The 17,535-nt window shown below is 45.6% G+C and overlaps 1 protein-coding gene across 1 annotated transcript in view; it reads left to right on the top strand.

The window, feature by feature from the left end:
• Positions 1 to 392: 392 nt before the first annotated feature.
• Positions 393 to 17,535, top strand: part of cacna2d3a (calcium channel, voltage-dependent, alpha 2/delta subunit 3a) — a gene marked incomplete at its 5' end in the record, with an annotated part of 292,319 nt that continues 275,176 nt past the window's right edge. The window contains 3 exons of the mRNA XM_056272874.1: positions 393 to 420; positions 5,953 to 6,055; positions 6,545 to 6,626. Coding sequence (XP_056128849.1) covers positions 393 to 420; positions 5,953 to 6,055; positions 6,545 to 6,626 — 213 coding nt within the window. The remainder of the gene's footprint in view (positions 421 to 5,952; positions 6,056 to 6,544; positions 6,627 to 17,535) is intronic.

The raw sequence follows: 17,535 nt of genomic DNA, 5'->3' as shown, positions 1-17,535 counted from the left end.
AAATTCAACTGGGAAGAAAAAGGGGGGGGGGATTCCCCCCCCAAAAAAAGATTGAAACTCTTTACATATCCAAAGGTCAGTGTTTTTTTTTTTTTTAATATTATTTCTGGTTTTTCCTTTTTTCTCCCAATTTAGTGGCCAATCGATCCCTATTTTAGTTCAAACGCCCACCCTCGTACTGCATGCGTTCGCCAACTGCATCTCTCCGGCCAGTAGTCTCGAAGGAGACGCCTCGCCACTTCCGTGACGAGGTGAATCCAGGCCAAACCACTGCTTTTTCTGACACACACACAGACGCATTCATGTGATGAACCCCAAGCCGACTCCGCCCCCCTCCCGAAGACAGCATTGCCAGTTATTGCTGCTTCACCGAGTCCGGCCATAGTCGGATCTTACGAGACCGGGGCGCAAACCCCAGTCCCCAGTGGGCAACTGCATCGACACAAAGCCGATGCTTAGACCGCTACACCACCGCGGACCGCCAAAGATCAGTTTTAATCTGAGAGTTTACTTACATCAAAACAGACATCTTTATCTGTGGGTCCAAAACTGCTGTTAACAGTGATTCAAAATGGCTGCTGCTCGAGCTTTCAAGTGGTGCTTGAAGGCAACACAGAGGTCTAGTAGACTTTAATGGGCAGTGTTGTTAGTTGTGACTTCTAGTTTACATCGCAGTTCTCTTAGTTAAACACACCATGAAAAGTACATGCCCGCAAAAGCATGTCATGCACTGTAAAAGGAATTCATGAATTATTTCACTGAGCAGTAGATATCTGATGTTACACCAAGCGAACACATACATTTTACTGGATGAGATGGAAAAAATGCTCCAATGCAGCAAGCTGAACGTTTTAAAGATGTCAACATCTGGTTACAGTAATGCCGCTTCCCGTTTCCCCCACTCTCCTCTGATCCTCCATTCTGTGAATGGTATGCAGGGTTGATGTTGGATGCTCAGGAGCTGCTACTAGTTCTACAGACAATGAGCTCAGTCAAACCAGGGACAGCACCAACAGAAAGATGGCCATGTTTATGAAGTAACTGTTTGCATCTGTATCTTACACAACAGCATTGCCAACCAGTTGGAAAATTCCTATTTGGAAAAACACCAAAATGGTACGATTGTAGTATGATGCTGCTAGACTGACCCAAGCATGACCACCCAGCCTGAGGGTAGCGGGTCGGCGAAAGGAGCACCCCTTATACACATCACTACAGAAATGCCATGTCAAAATTGAGACAAAATCAGCCGCTCTGATGGCCGAGCGGAATAAACTGCTATTCTTGCAATCCACCCGTCATGTGGCTGGGAGGTTCGTATCCCAGACTCACCGTAACCGGTCATGGCCGGAGCGTCCACGGGGTAACGCGTTCATTAGGTCACCCTTACCCAAGGGATAGTGGGTGTAGATCGGTGTAGTGTTTGGGGACTTGTCGTTCTCCAGCGACCCCTCTGGCCCATCCGGGCGCTTGTGGCCAAGCAACCGAAAGCATTCTCCCTACGTCTCCCTCGTGGCCTGAAGGTAATGCAATCCATGCGAGGCTTCAGCGTGTAAAATAGCGAGAGTAGCCGACACGAGTTTGAAGGAAGCTAGTGTTACGACTATCTCCTTCCTGTGGAAATGTGCGCCAGGGGAGTTACTCGACAAGAGTTCCGGCCATATGCCTTTGGGTTAATCAGGTGGGATAAGGGGTAAAACTAGAAAGAAATTTATTTAAAAAAAAAATTGAGACAAAATTTAGCACACTGAAGTAAGAAAATCCTCAAACCAAAAAAAGTTAAATGATACTGATTTTAAGATAATCCATCTAGTCTGAAGCATAACTAGTTAAGTCACAATTATGAGACAAAACCGCTTAAAGCAGTTCTTTACAAAAAGCTTTCTTACTTCAAAAAAATGCTCATTTGAAGATGAAATAACTTTGATAACTTAAGATAAATATGCTTAAATAATGCTAAATAATCTTCCATAGTCAGTTCTTGATGAGTAGACTCTTCAAACAAGATGTTGAGATATTTCTGTGTGACTGTTTTTGCAATGTCACTGTGTAGGGTCCTGTATGTCACTTTGATGGTAGTTATGCCGTCTTTGTTGGAGCGAGAATGAGGCGCTCCATTAGCACAGATACCACAGCATGTTTCCAGTAGTCTTCAGTTTCTGTGCATCTGATGGACTCCAGTTACCACCAGAATGGGAACACTCTGCCCTCCAAAACATGGAAACCACTCCCACACAGTAAGGAGGGATGCTGAGGGAGAGTTCGGAGGCAACAAAAGACACTTGAGGGATGTGTGAAGAGGAGGAGGAGGAGTGGGTTGTTAATGCCTTGGATGTGCATGGCTAATGCTCCTCTTAGTATGTTTGTGTGTGTGTGTGTGTGTGTGTGTCTTCTGGCTCGCCACCTTGCCATGGTGGAGAAGCTTGCGTGCACCAATGATCCCAAGAGCTATGCCGTCCAGAGCTTGGCTCCTGGTGGGGTCACCCAAGGCGGATAGGTCAAGGGCGAGGTTCCAGATGACGCAAGATCCAACAAAGACCTCAATGATGGAACTGGTGGAAGATGTCTCCAGGTCACAACAGCAGTGAAGGTGGATGAAGGCTGCAACAGAGGGTGGTCCCCAATCATCTTGGTTCTCCACGCCATTGTACTCTGGCCACCCCCTGCCAAGGATCGCGTGGTGGCTGCAGGAGCATCAGCCTCTCCATGTAAAAAGCTGTCACGTGCAGCGTGCAGGTGTCGTCCCATTATGCAGCTCCAGGATCGGCCTCTATGCCCACCTGAGGACCCAGAGGGAGGGCAGTCATACTTGACTCTGAGTGACCGCTGATGATGATGATGTGTGTGTGGGTGTGTGCGTGCGCGCAGATCTCATTACAATTTCAGGGGGGGACCACAAACTTGGAATTTTCTCGAGTATTTTATGCAGGGGACATCAATAATATCACCAGTGTATATCCTATCTGCTGTAACAGACACAGCCATTAATGTTAGCTTAAACGATCATTACCATGTAAGTTATAGCGCCTCCACATCCACTTTAAACATAGAATATTTGACACTGTAATCAGTCTCCAAATGTTTAAATGAACACAACTACAATATAGATGCCCGACTCAAATAACGGCCTGTCTTTAGTAAAGGCCGGGTGCCGCTACGCTGTTCAAACAAGTACACGCCCGGGCTATTGCTGGAAGTTTTACAGGTATGATCTGTGTAACATTAGCTAGAAAGCTAGCTTAAATATGGATCTGGCTGGTGATACGTTAAGTCACGTGAGGCGGTAAACACAGTCTGGTTATGTTTTTACACCTTTTATTCCGTTGATGGGTAAACTTTATCTCTGTTAGAACAAAACTACTTACAAGGCATCTGTCACGGGACTAGCCTGCGCTAGCAGTCACCAGTCACACTAGCCACTGCCACGGGACTCGCTGAACACGACTGACGTGCTACGGAGGCGCTACAGAGGTGGAATCTGGCGAACATATGTAGTTCAATAGAGAGCAAGTGTATCAGGATGAAGTAAACCGTTTACTTCATTTCCCGAATTCCTACTTTAGTTTAGTATATGCAACGGTTCAGACCACTGAGCAGGGTACATGGGGGGGGGGGGGCGTGAACACAACCTTCAGAAAGTGTTGTGTTTATGAATTATTTCAAAAGTGGAGTCGGCTTCTATTAAATACATATTTCAACTGCACAATTTATTTAGAAATAATTTATTGGGGGGGACAACTTCATGTATTCAAAAGTTGGAGGGTCCCCTCTGATACACCCCCCCCCGGGATCTGTATCTGTGCTTGTGTGTGTGTTCAAAGGATGGGGAGCGTGACACGCTTAGCTCTCTATGTATGTATATGTATATGTGTATATACATCTGTCTTTCTGTCTGTCTGTCTGTCTGTCTGTCTAGCTATCTGTCTTATCACTTTGCTACCATGAATATAACCTTCCTGTATACATGGTCCTATAGGTGTTTAGCTCACCGTTGACTGACTGTCTGTTTTCGCTCTCTTTAGCAAACCATAGCTCGCTCTACTCTTGCACAGTCGGTATGGGGTACTGGTGTAATTATTATAGGGTTATAGATGTTATACACCAGAGATGTGTTGAATACACCCAGGACTTTCCTCAGTTAACACTACAAAGTGATTTTTTTTTTTTTACTCCTCTCTCCCCAGGTTGCCCCTTTACGCAAGTCTTGATTTGCTTCCATGTAACTTTGCTGACTGTAACTCAGTACCTTGACAGACCTGTCGAGTTAAACGGCCTGCTGCTCTCGGTGATATCCATGTACACAAAAGATGCTACACGGGGGATCGTCATGGGAGAATTTTAGCCTTGAGGATGAAAATTCACATTCAGGAAAGAAAAATCTCTACGACCACCACAGCCAATTTTTTTCCCCTTTTGTAGGTGAATGAGAAAGAGGCCAGTCGCCGTCTGAAAAACACTGGTGGTGTGACTTGAAGGAGATGATGGGGGGGTGGGGGTGGGGGGGGGTGACTCGGTTTACTTGGCGATCCATTCTCCATGCATTGCATCTGCCATGCGGTAGCACCATGTAAGAAGAGCTGACATTGGCACGCCGTGTGATCGGCTCTTGGTGCCGATTGGCCAAATCACCTGGTGTAGTGACTGGTTGCAAAGAAAACCTGCATACTTTTGGCACGCCATGCTGGCTGCCTATATCTGACGTAGCGAGGCACAGGGGTGTATGCGTGCAGGTGAGGCGAGAGAGAAGGTCTGTGAGTGGGCGCGTTAAAGGATGGGATGTGTTGAATAATGTTCGCATAAGACTAATTAACTAAAACACACCAGGTTTTATGACTGTGCTCTCCCCGCCACCCTTTTTCACTCGCCCCCAAAGTTAACACGGTACCGTAATCTGTTATACACACCCCCTGCAGTATAGCCTGTGTACAGCTGCTGTTTACTCTGCCTCTATCCTCTTCTGGTGTGAAACTGGATCCATCACACGGGGTCCAGACCTTGCGATTACCAACAGCCCCTTACGCAAAGCAGAAGTCCACACACTGTCAGTAGCACATCCCTGCAAAGTGTTTAGTAACTGTCATTTTTTATGCAACACAAATGACATTTCATCTGGTCTCTACCTTCCCCAATTCTCCCCTCTCTCTCTATGTGGCTCTCAGTGGATTTTCATCAGCGTTTTTGCATTAATTCCTGCTTCGGTGAGCCCGGCATACACTGCATGACTTGATCTGACACGAAAGCTAAAGGCGAGCTGTTATAGACACGTATTACAGCCACGATGCAGCGGATGGGGCAGGTCAGAGGAATGTGCCGTAATTCGACAACAACAATAACGGCATCCTCAGTATAACCTATCCTCAGATCCTGGGAGAGAGCGAGGGGGGGGCAGCGAGAGAGAGGGGGGAGAGGAAGAGGGATGGAGAGAACGAGAGAGAGGGGGGCAGAGAGAGAGAGAGTCTCATCACATCACTCAAAGAGGCGTGCTCTCGGTACGCCGCATCGTTTTATGATCGCCCTCACATCTCCGTTCCTTCCCATGTTGGTTTGTGTTCTCCTCTCCTCCTCCTCCTCTCAGTCTGTTTCTCTGGCGGTGAGAGGAACGGAGCGTTTCTCAGCACTCTGGCTCTCTTGCAGGAGTCGACTTTAAAGCCGGGCAGCTGAGACCAGTCCTTCCTCCGCTCCGCCGCACTTTGGAGAAGTCCGCACCGGGCTTGGGACGCAGCGGGCACCGTGTTTGGTTCCCGTTCATCACGGTGAAGGATGAGGAGAGAGACAACGTGAACATGATTTATTAGTTTGTCACTTTCAGTCATTTTGGATTTTTTCCAAGTTTTTTTTTCAACTGATATTCTGGGATTTTATTAAGACCCCCCCCCCCTCCCCACACACACACACAGGCAGCCACAGGGAGGTTTGTCGTGATGGACCGGAGCTCCGTGTTTCCCCGTGTGTGGTGCGTGTGCCTGCTCCTCCTCTGCTCCACAGGGAGCACGCGGGTGACCGGGGTGGGAGGCTCCCACCACAGCATCCAGCATCCCAGCATCCCCCCATCTGTGTGAGTATGGACGGAGTACGGTAAATGCTGTGTAAAGTGCTGCCACATAGGATTTAACAAACTCCTAAAAAATAAAATCTGTCATTCAAAGCAAATGTTACATGACATGGATGATGTAGTCACAAATGCAGTATTACACAAACCGCTGTAAGATGACCTGCTGTGCTATGTGTTTTTTTAAATCATACATTTTCTTCTTCCCACCGTCTTGTCTGTAAACATATAAAAATGTTTTTCTTCTCAACTATTATTTACACATTTTTGTTAGTTTTAAAATGATTGTTTTATTGTTGACTAGTCATTTTCTGTGTGGTTCTAGAAATCACTTAAATGGCAAAAAAGTTGGCAAACATTGAAGCAATCTGAGGAGCTTTTTAAGTGTTTTAATGGCCAAGTGTATTCATGCTATGTGTAATATTTTTAATGCATAATTCATAGTTTGTGTGTGTGTGTGTGTGTATATGTATGTGTGTGTGTTACGCTATGCAGGGTGAAGCTGTGGGCCTCAGCGTTCGGAGGAGAGATGAAATCCATCTCGGCAAAATACTCTGGCTCCCAGCTGCTGCAAAAGGTGAGCAGCTTTCTGTCGGACACAAACTTTGTGCATCACAATAAAAAACGACATTCGTGGTCTTCAGAATTCCGGCAGCTCTCAGTAACGAAAACCTGGTTGTCCTGGCTTGTGAAATATCCACATGACTAAACTTTGGACAAGTCCACTCGATAGACAGGCTTTGTATTTTCATGTCCGTCCCACGTGCTGGAGTATTGCCAAGGGGTTTTGGAAGTGGTGTGTGATATTGTTGGGGCAAACTACAGTTTAGCGAAAAACCTAAAATGTGTTTTCGAGAGCCTTTTAAGAACTGAAATTTAAGTCCTCAGCTCATGAAGTGAAAGAGATGGCGGGTGTGGAGGAGGTTGTGGATTGTTCTGCAGTCTGAGCGAGGGAAATGTCGTTTTCCCTCGCTCAGACTACAGAACTTGTGCCTTTCAGCCACTCGAGAGTCGGTAATGCACGCAGCCGACGGGAAGGTGGGCGCAGATTTTAAAAGCTTGTTCACAACGTGTGCCTCGCAAATGGAGGTCCTTTTCTCCGCCACCCGTAGTAGAGATTGACACATGCACACACACACACGGATAGGCACAAACACACACTTGCACACGTACACACACAACCATGTTAGGGACACACAGACAGGCAGGGTAGGTGCAATGTGCACATACAAACCACACTCATAAACACACACTTACAAAAGCATTATCGTTTATTGCTAAGCAACTAAACATTTCTCACATTTCCAACACCTCCCCATACCTCTTTCCGTTCCCCGTTGCAGTCTGCAGCCCCCCCCCCCACTCAACTTTGTGGCAACGCTGTAGAATGGAAGTGTGATGGAATGTTAATATTCCCTAATGCAGGCTCAGCTGATGAGGTGCAGGTTATAATTGGTTAATGGACAGTCGGTGGGCAAGGCGGGCTGGTCGCTGTAACCTTAAAGTGGTGGCTGGACGGGCATAATGCTGTGTGTAGGGCCAGACGTTAAGGCTCCCGCTGCCACAGAGAGGCTCTGGATAGTGCAGCAGAATCGCACTGGAGCCAGTGTGTGAAGCGAGGCTGCAGTATTGCGACTAAATCGCAAGCACACCGCTGTTAGGTGTCACCCCGGCCCCATCTGAGAGCGCTCCTCCTAATAACCGGGTCCCGTGTCCATCACTGACACGCACCCTACACGTGCACAAACATGTGCACAGGCGTGCAGACACACACACACACATGGGCACAAAAACTTGCAGAGGAACGCACACATTTTATACACATACTCAAAAACATACACAGACACACACAACACGCTAACCGTGCAAGCCCGCACAGCTGCATGCACCCGCGTTCACACCGAGAGGGTGGATTTCATCAGCCCTCGATAAGGCGGAGGAGTGGCGTTATCTCTCTGACAGGATAAAAACTGCCCCCTCCCCCTTCTTCTCGTCTTTTGCTGCCTCCAAAACTGAGATAACCCTCCCGCGGAGCGGCGACCTCTTTATGAAATGCAAATGAGGGCCGCAGGGTTAATTGAGCAAAGAAAAGACTCAGAGACCTCTTTGTGAAAAAAAAAAAATCTGCCGTCTCGTGTCTTGGCAAGTACGGTGCTAGTCGCTGTGCCCACTCGCCGGCATTCAGAAAGTAATCTCACACGTCATCCACGCGTGAACAAGAGGCGTCCTTAAATACATACACACCCCAAAACCCGCACACACTTAGGTTATTTTCTGGTCATCTTCTCCTGTAGTGTGACGTGTGTGTCCAGCGTACAACTCGCCGCTCTATTCAGAGAAGACACAGGAAGGGACCACAGATGCCCCGGGGGCACATATGCTTTTAAATGGGCAAGAAGAATGAGGCACATGCACCGTCTTAGAAAGAGAAGAGGATGGCACCGAGGAGAACAGACGTGTGTGTGTGTGTGTGTGTTTCCCTTGGGCTGGGGGACAGATGGACTCGATCTCTCTCCCCGATTATCTCTCTGACCCCAGCATAGCAGAAATCTCCTGGAAATGTCACACACATGGCTGCTGTGTGTTGACTGAGGCAGGAGCGCTGTAGTGCGTTATTTGTCGGTGGAGGTCTTGTTGGAGGAGTTGTGTACCGTCAGGCTGAAGTTTTTCAGGTTGAAAAATATAGAAAACGTTTCAAAATATACATCTGAAATGGACATTTTTTCAGTGCTATAATCTACCTTGAGTTGTGTTTATTCTTGTGTTTATCAAGGCTTTGTGCTCTGCTCAGATATATATGAAATATTATCAGTTATTTTTAAAGATAATTTTTGTTCCTTCTTGTAGTCATGTCCATCGTTGCGGTAATACAAATGCTAGTTCGGATGCATCTTACATGAAAATACTTTCCACCGGTAATAAGGAACTCATGTTCAGTCTGTGCAGACATCACACAATCCTCAGCTGCAGTGGTACAAATGGACTTGTTGGGAAAGAGGCTGACAAAATGTTAATAATGACTAGAAAATTAAAAAAATATATATGTATGATAGAGATTCTCTTTGCTCTTCCTTAATTTATCTTCTCCCCCCTTTTATACATATATATATATATATATATATATATCCCCAATTTTATTCGGCCAATTACCCCACTCCTCCAAGCCGTCCCAGTTGCTGCTCCACCCCCTTCTGCTGATCTGGGGAGGGCTGCGCACTACCACATGCCTCCTCCCATACATGTGAAGTCGCCAGCCACTTCTTGCCACCTGACAGTGAGGAGTTTTATCAGGGGGATGTAGCATGTGTGAGGATCGACCAGAGGAGGCGCTAGTGTGGCAACCAGGACACATACCCACATCCGGCTTCCCACCCGCAGACACGGCCAGTTGTGTCTGTAGGGATGCCCGACCAAGCCGGAGGTAACACGGGGATTTGAACCGTCGATCCCCGTGTTGGTAGGCAACGGAATAGACCGCCACGCCACCCGGACGCCCTCGCCTTTTTATTTAATCATTTACTTTCCAGCCGTTATTTGTGTACAGTGAGCCGGCTTTGCCAAATCTCCTTCATTTTGTCCTTCATTATGTCCTTTCCCACTGAACCTTTGACCTTTGCCCCCCCCTCCCCAACTTCCTCCAACCCACTTCCTCCATACATAGGAAACAGATCCTGTTTCAAGGTTACCGCAGGCAAAGGATCAACCAGGATATACTGCTCAGTGTGTGTGTGCGTGTGTGCATGCATGTGTGTGTGTGCGAAAGAGAAAAAGGGATCCTCCTGATCAATAAGCTCTTCAGTTTGTTATTCAAATCAACTGTTGGCAGTGCACTGTGGCCATTCTGTGTGAACACACATCCAGATGAACACACACACACACAAACACGCCCGCACACACACGACGGACGGACCGGGGGATTGTGTTTTAGAGACATGAAACGTCTCCTACTGCTGGTTGGAATTAGCTCTGTGTGAATGTGTGTTTTCACCGCTCTGCAGCGCTATTCTCCTCAGATCTTTAATTTCATGTATCATTGAGCACCTGTCTTTGAAAAAGCAATGATGACTCCCCGGTTGTGTGTGTGTGTGTATGAGTGAGTGTGAGTGTTTGTGTGTATTTCTGGCTAGGACAGTTTTCGCCTCTGCTTTATGGCTTCTTGGAAGTGGAGTACATGGACGTGGTGCCGTGCTGGGGTAACTTGAAGGCTCAGGTGGTGATAGGTGAAGCCGTGGCAGGTCATCAGTGTGCGACATCACCGTGTCTGAAACTGACCAGACCCGCTCTTCTTCTCTTCTCCCCCTCTTTCATCGTGCACAGAGCTGGCCTGTATGAATGTATGCAATAAGTGTGCACAGTTACCACACACACACACACACACACACACACACACACACACACACACACACACACACACACACACACACAGAAAGAGCAGGCGATGGTGTAATTGACAAGAGTATGTTAGAATCGATTTGTCGGTGCGAGGAGGAGGAGGAGGGTCTGCATTTGTGAGCCTGAACATTTGCGTGCACATTGTGTGTGTGTGCGTGCAGCATGCATGGACAGTATGATCGATGAACATGTGATTGCCGGTATAGAACAGTGTCATACTTTCCTTGTTTATTGTCGAGATGCTTAGCGAGGCTTTACACCAACGTGACTGACCGCAAACTCGCAGCCCAGCAAGGGACACGGAGCATACCGGCTCAGAGAGAAGCTCCTCTGGCTTCACGGTATTCACCCTTTGCAGACACGTCACAATTATCACGTGACGAGGGAGCCTGCGCCACGACGGACGGCAGGAAGTGATAGACCGGGAAATTCAAAAGCGAACAACAAAAACAAACAAAATATTGCGAAGGATGAGTAGCTATTACAGTTTAAATTGAAGTGATGGCTACCAATAGTCAGAGTAATGTTGTGGAGTTGTCCTGTGAAGTGAGTCACCTTATAGGACGGCACAAAGAGCGATATGTGGAGAAGCTAGCGATAGCGGGGTTAGCTAGCGATAGCAGGGTTAGCTAGCGACCCATACCTTCTTCCTACCGACGTGTTCACGGATCTAGCAAAACAGTCCAGTCTGCCCAAGTTCAATCCACACGATCTGTACCACTATGTTACCAACGGAGTGTCTCCATACACACACAGGTGCTGACCTAAAAGCCTACAAAAGTCTGGATGCTGACCAGTTCTTTGTAGCTGGTTGGGTTACAGAATCGCGGTGCTACGCTCACAGCAGGGGGATGTACCTCATAATGGCAAAGGTAAGACATAGCTAGCTAGCCAGCTGTGTATGTTTTTAACCTGTTTCCCCTAGGATGCCATCAAAACTCAAATCGACTGTAACCAAAAGCAGCTCATACTTCCCTCGCCATTTCATAGTAGGTTACACAGTCTTGCCATCTAGCTAGCATTTGGGTCATTCCATAGAAAGTGTTAAGTTTTAGTCCACAACATTCAAAGGGGACAAGGAGGCATAATAAAACTGTCAGTAATGTTTTCAGTGTCTGAAGCCACTGATTCAAGTTACTGGTAAGCATGAAGCCAAATACAATTAGATAATAAATATACAATTTGTATATTTTTAGCTGTTTTTGTTATATTACAATCATTTTCTCATGTCCACTCTGACCATTTCTCACATTCATTAAGGTAACACTTATAAAATATCACATACTAAATCTCAGACTTTTATTGTTCTTATGAGCAAAAATATTTCCCTCTTCATATGAAATGTGTTAATTAAATTAAAAATGCATAATTTTTGGTTAAAATATATAAAATATATATATTATATATATTCTGTAACCCAACCAGCTACAAAGAACTGGTCAGCATCCAGACTTTTGTATGCTTTTAGGTCAGCACCTGTGTATGGGGACACTCCGTTGGTAACATAGTGGTACAGATCGTGTGGATTGAACTCGGGCAGACTGGACGATTTTTGCTAGATCCATGAACACATCGGTAGGAAGAAGGTACGGGTCGGTAGCTAACCCTGCTATTGCTAGCTTCTCCGCATATCACTCTTTGTGCCGTCCTACAAGGTGACTCACTTCACAGGACAACTCCACAACATTACTCTTGACTATTGGTAGCCAGCACTTCAATTTAAACTATAATAGCTACTCGTCCGTCGCAATATTTTGTTTGTTTTTGTTGTTCGCTTTTGAATTTCCCGGTCTATCACTTCCTGCCGTCCGTCATGGCGTTCATATTCCCCGCGAGTGGGACGTGACGTCACGTGCAAAGGGTCAATAGGGAAGAGGTGAGGAGGAGGAGAAGAATGAGGGGTGGAAAAGACAAGAACATGAAAGAATCTGTTTGGAACGCTGCTTAAACTCCTACTGCTGTCATTGTTAGAATAACTAATACTAATACCATAATCAACCATATGTAGTGATACCGCGTTTTTGAAAACACAATCACAAAGCACACTGTACTATGGGGTTAAGAAACTGACCCCCCCCAAAAAACAAACAAACAGATAAAATGGTCAGCAAATGCAATAAATTTATGAAATCAAAGGCAAAAAAGAAAAAGTAAACATTGAAGGACAGTTGAGAAATAATAAATTAAAAGTCCTTGTAACACAAGGCTATGAAAGGGAGTTCTGATCACTGTGTATTGATGTGCGCACTGCCGAGAGTATTGACACTCATTCACATGAAGTCAAATTATCAGCTAGTGCTGGGCAGTGCTAATTAATAAAATATTATGATTATCATGATACATATATAGTAATTATAAAATGTGTGTGTGCATGCGTGTGTGTGTGTGTATGTGTAGGAAAAAAACTTTAATTTATAGCAGTACAAGCCTGTTTGCCAAGTTGGCTATACAACAAAGAAAAAACCCCAGTGAATAAACGCTATGTTGCTTTGTACCACGCCCCTAGTTACGGTGCACAGCAACCAATGGGAGGACAGGAAACATTTGAAAAGAAACATCAGGGACATTACAACCAATGAGGGAGGGACTGTAATGGTTGGTTGTACACCAGAGACGGTGTAACCCCCCCCCGCTATATAGAAATATAATATATATATATATATATATATATATATATATACACACACACACACACACACATACTTGTGCAACGTACCAGGTTTAAGAATCCAACGGAGGTTCACCACATTGAACTGTTATGTACAGTGCAATATCAAAGCAAAGCAAATGAAACTCCATCCACTATTTCACACCTTGTGAGAAACTTTAGGCGGCAGCTTCTAGTTTTCATTAATTTAAACAACAAAATTCTGTATGATCTCATGATATGACAATATGCAGAGTTCCTCGCAATGCGACAATTGAAAGATGAGGAACGGTGATATTGAATTATTGCTCAGCGCTTTTATCATCACAGATATAAAAAGTGGTTCTGAGAGCTCTTCATGTGACTCCGGCTCAACACATTTCTGATACAGAAATGTGTTGATGTAGTGTTTACAACACATTTCGATCAGAATATAGATTTGTTTTGCTGAAGGATGATTTTACTGCTTCTAGAGGATGCTCAGAGAGACTTGAAGCCCGGCCGGTGGGTGTATTTATTATCACTTTTTTATTTGACACAGCTTCATGTTGCTGTTTTTGTGAGAGATTTATGTTGCTAATGAATATGCATTTTAGTCACACTAACTAGATTTAAGAGCATGACTAATTGTCTAATTTTGAAGTGCATATGATTATGCATTTCAGTTTTCAATTAGATTTTTAATTAATTGCATATTTGGCTGACAATGGTGCAAGAATGGCGTGCTTACTGAGGACGAAAATATAAATTCAATTGATTAAATATTATTATATTTTCAACCAGTTAATACTTCTTTAACTTTTAATTTGATCTAGCATGTGAATTTTTTTTAATGTAATTTGACCCATTCCGTTTAACTTGCTTGACGACTTCACCATTATCAGCTGATTTAACGGTTTTGTCATCCCTGTTGAAAACAGATTAATGCTGAAAGTGATGCAGGATTTTGTGTCGGCAGTCGTCATGCAAATTCTCCTCTGCAGAAATATCCGTGTTGTTGTTGTGTGGTTATCTGTGTTGCTTTTGGTGAGGAAACAGATTTCAGAATTAGGTTAATGTGAATGGATTCGGCCGTGCATGGCTGTTTTGCACACATGCATTTTGCTGTGATACCAAGTCCCGGTGCATTCCCGTGCAATATGAGCCATTATACAAGCCATCAAAAAGGAACAGAGGATCCTTTTTAACAAAGTGTTGCTCCTCCATGATTCTCCCACAGAGCCCATGTAGATTTGTGAGCCACTGATAGACCATGTTTTAGGTTGCTAGCCCACGAGATTACAGTAGCTTTAACTAGCCTGTGTATGGCCTGGAGAGTCGGGGCAGTCGCACACAGCTCCTCGGGTCTGTGAAAAATTAAACATTTCTAGTCAAAAACCGTCAATTGTGCCTTTATTTGGAACTTTTGTTTAATTCCCGAGTCATCTTTAGACTCCAGCTTTTCCCTGTATGTCTTCTCAATAAGGATGATTTTGTGCAGTGTGGTGGGGAAATGTGTGTGTGTGTGTGTGTGTGTGTGTGTGTGTAAATTAGCGGAAGGGGAAGTATGTGTGACGGTGCCAATCTGCTGCCAAGGCTTGGTGATGGCTTTGGCGTTGCGGTGTAACAGTGTGTCAACGAGGGGGAGACGGCTGCAGATTAGATTTAGCTTTGGGAAAATTGAATAGCTGTCAGGTCCGGTTCAGCACGGCTGCCGACGAGATGGGGGGGGGGGGGGATGCCGCCACCGCCGCCTGTACCTCCCTCCGTAATTCCCCCAATTCCCACTCTCTTTTTCTCTCTCTCTTTCCTGCCGCTCATCCAATGACTGGGGCGTAATGTTGGTCTGTTTAATCCACATGCTTCCCTCTCTACAAATGGAGAACCTCAGAAAGAGGGGGTGAGGGTGGGGGGGGGGCACATGTCATGGAGTTAATTACGGCTTTAGCGGGCGGGAGTTTTGGGCTGCGCCGCTATTCCTTTTATGTCCTCTCACACCGGCTTTAGCCAGCACAGCTACTTACACACACACACACACACACACACTTTAATTACTACTTTGTTAAATGGGAAGCGACACACACGGAGCCAGCTGCGAAATGCCAAACGTCTCTTGACACCCCGCCTTTATTTGAGGTGAGACCGGGGGGGGTAGGGGTGCAGGGGATATGTGTTAGGTGGAGAAAGCCAGGCCCTTTTTACTGTTGGATTAAAAGAAGACTAAACTTGAAGTCTTTTAGCATTACAGCCACTGATGCTGTGCTGTTGGCTTGTTGGTTCATGGAAAACTTCACGTGTGCAGAAAATCCTAACTGGGCTTAAAACTTGCTGATGACTTGCTGGGAGGAGTTTTTCCCCTTTGCAGCCCTTTTTATTATTATGTCTGTTTGCCAGCATGTGAAGTGTTTGATTTAGTACTTCATTCTTATGGGGAAGTAAATTGACTAATTTATTATTTGTGCATTACATATTCAAAGTTTACAAAGTTCCTCTTAATGCTTCAATCAAACCTTCACACAAATGCACTCATGCACATTTAAGTGTGTGTGCGCACACACACACACACACACAGCTTGTATGTAGTGAAGCACCTTGTGCCGTGTGCTGTTGAGATGATGAATGTAAACACTGAAGATAAATATCTACTGTCATCTGTCTCTTGCTGCTAAGTTCTGACTCGGCTTCTGCTATGTTGTAGGTAAAGAGCATCACACTGTGGCAAAACAGCACAGTAAACACACACACACACACCTATAATTATGACAGATTGTTTAAACGATATTCCTCAAACTGGACTGCGTGCAGAGAACAAATGCTAGCCAGATTGCTGAGGAGGTGGGACTAATGTTATTAAACACATTTAGCATGTGCAGCACTGTGTGAAGGACTGTCTGTGACTTGCTGCTGTCCCCATCAATCATGCTGCCAGTGGTCAGGCCCCGCCTTGTGTGCTGTAGGTAAAGAAAACCTTAATAAAGCAACAGACTGAACAGATGAATAGACATCAGGCCCATTACAGACACTTCCTTACACCTCCACCTCCATACTGATGGAACTGACTTCTACTTTCTTTCACTAGCAAGGATCATACCACAATAATGTGAGTTTACAGTTTTAATGAGGAGAGGAAGTATTGGATGATGGGGATGAATGATGGAAGTGAGGGTGAGGATGGATGTGGAGGTTGTCTGATTAGGCCAGTGTGGGACATCTTGACATACAGGGAGAAGGAGACTCAGAGTGGGGGTTCAGTCTCAGGTGGTTTTCCCAAGCCGACTGTGGATCCCCAAAAAATGGAGCTGAGGTGAGCATGGGCTTGATGGAGGTCATTGAGATTATTGCGGATGTAAGAATGATAGGCCTGAGATGACCAGTGACTAAGAACTTGAATTGTTTGATCTGAGATGCCCGGTCTGGCGGCTGTGGAAGCCGCTCCAATTTGAAAGGAATGGATAGAGTAGTGTTGTGGAGATATGCTGGAGATGCAAATAATTTGTTGGAAATGCTTGTTAAACCAGATCTTGTGGCCATTTTCCCAGTTTCAGTAAGAAAGAGTGGGTCTTGAGGTAAGGCGTTTGTCCATTCCAGGTATGCTGCTTATTTAGGTGGTGGCTCGTATAGGCCTAGGTAGGAGTCTAGAAGGAATATTTAGATGGGAAATGAAGCTACTAATTGGTTGGTTTTACTTCTCCTGAGGGTGAATGTTAGAGTCAGGAATGTGAATAGTGATGTCTGACAAACTGGGATGAAGAGATGAATTATAGGTAGAAGAAGTTGGAGCAAATTCAAAGCTCTGTAGGAAGCCGAACAAGGCCAACCAGAACGTGGATTCTAAGGTTGGGTTGACTGAGGGAGATGAGTAGCCTGATTGTAGTGAACGGATGCAGAGGCTGGGAAGATTGGATATGAGCGGCGAGCGTTTTGCAGAGAGGGCAGGTTCTTGTTTTCGTAAGCCTTTCAGAAGCATGGACACTTGGGAATAGGAGATATCAGGGCAGTGGTTGCTGGTGACCAGTTTGAAGAAAAAGTTGATTCCCGACAAGTAAGTCTGGATGGTGGAGGAGTGGATTTTTAGAATGGAATGAGCGTGGATGGTAAAATTGCAGGTAGACATGATAGTGAGGGAAAGGACAGTTGGTAGATGGCGAGATGCCTTGAAACATTTCCAGCCAGTTAGGTAGGCTGGGAGTGTGCGCAGGGCAGAGCTGTTATGGATGGCTTCTTGCGAAGCATTTGAAAGGTTGACCAGTTAAGATGGTGGCGTGAACTCACGTTTGCAGCAGCCTCACCCAATACCTGTGTGGGAAGATGGTGGCGTGAACTTACGTTTGCAGCGGCCTCAACCAGTACCATTCATGTAGTGTCTTTGTCCACATCTGCATCTAAGTTTGTGTCTTCGTTTGATGGCTGGAAGAGCTTGGTCTGCTGCGCCCTGTGGGCCCAGGGACCACGGCCCTTTCTGGAGCTG

This window comes from Lampris incognitus, chromosome 2, assembly GCF_029633865.1.
Source record: "Lampris incognitus isolate fLamInc1 chromosome 2, fLamInc1.hap2, whole genome shotgun sequence".
Taxonomy (NCBI): domain Eukaryota; kingdom Metazoa; phylum Chordata; class Actinopteri; order Lampriformes; family Lampridae; genus Lampris; species Lampris incognitus.
This window is presented reverse-complemented; position numbering and strand designations above follow the sequence as displayed.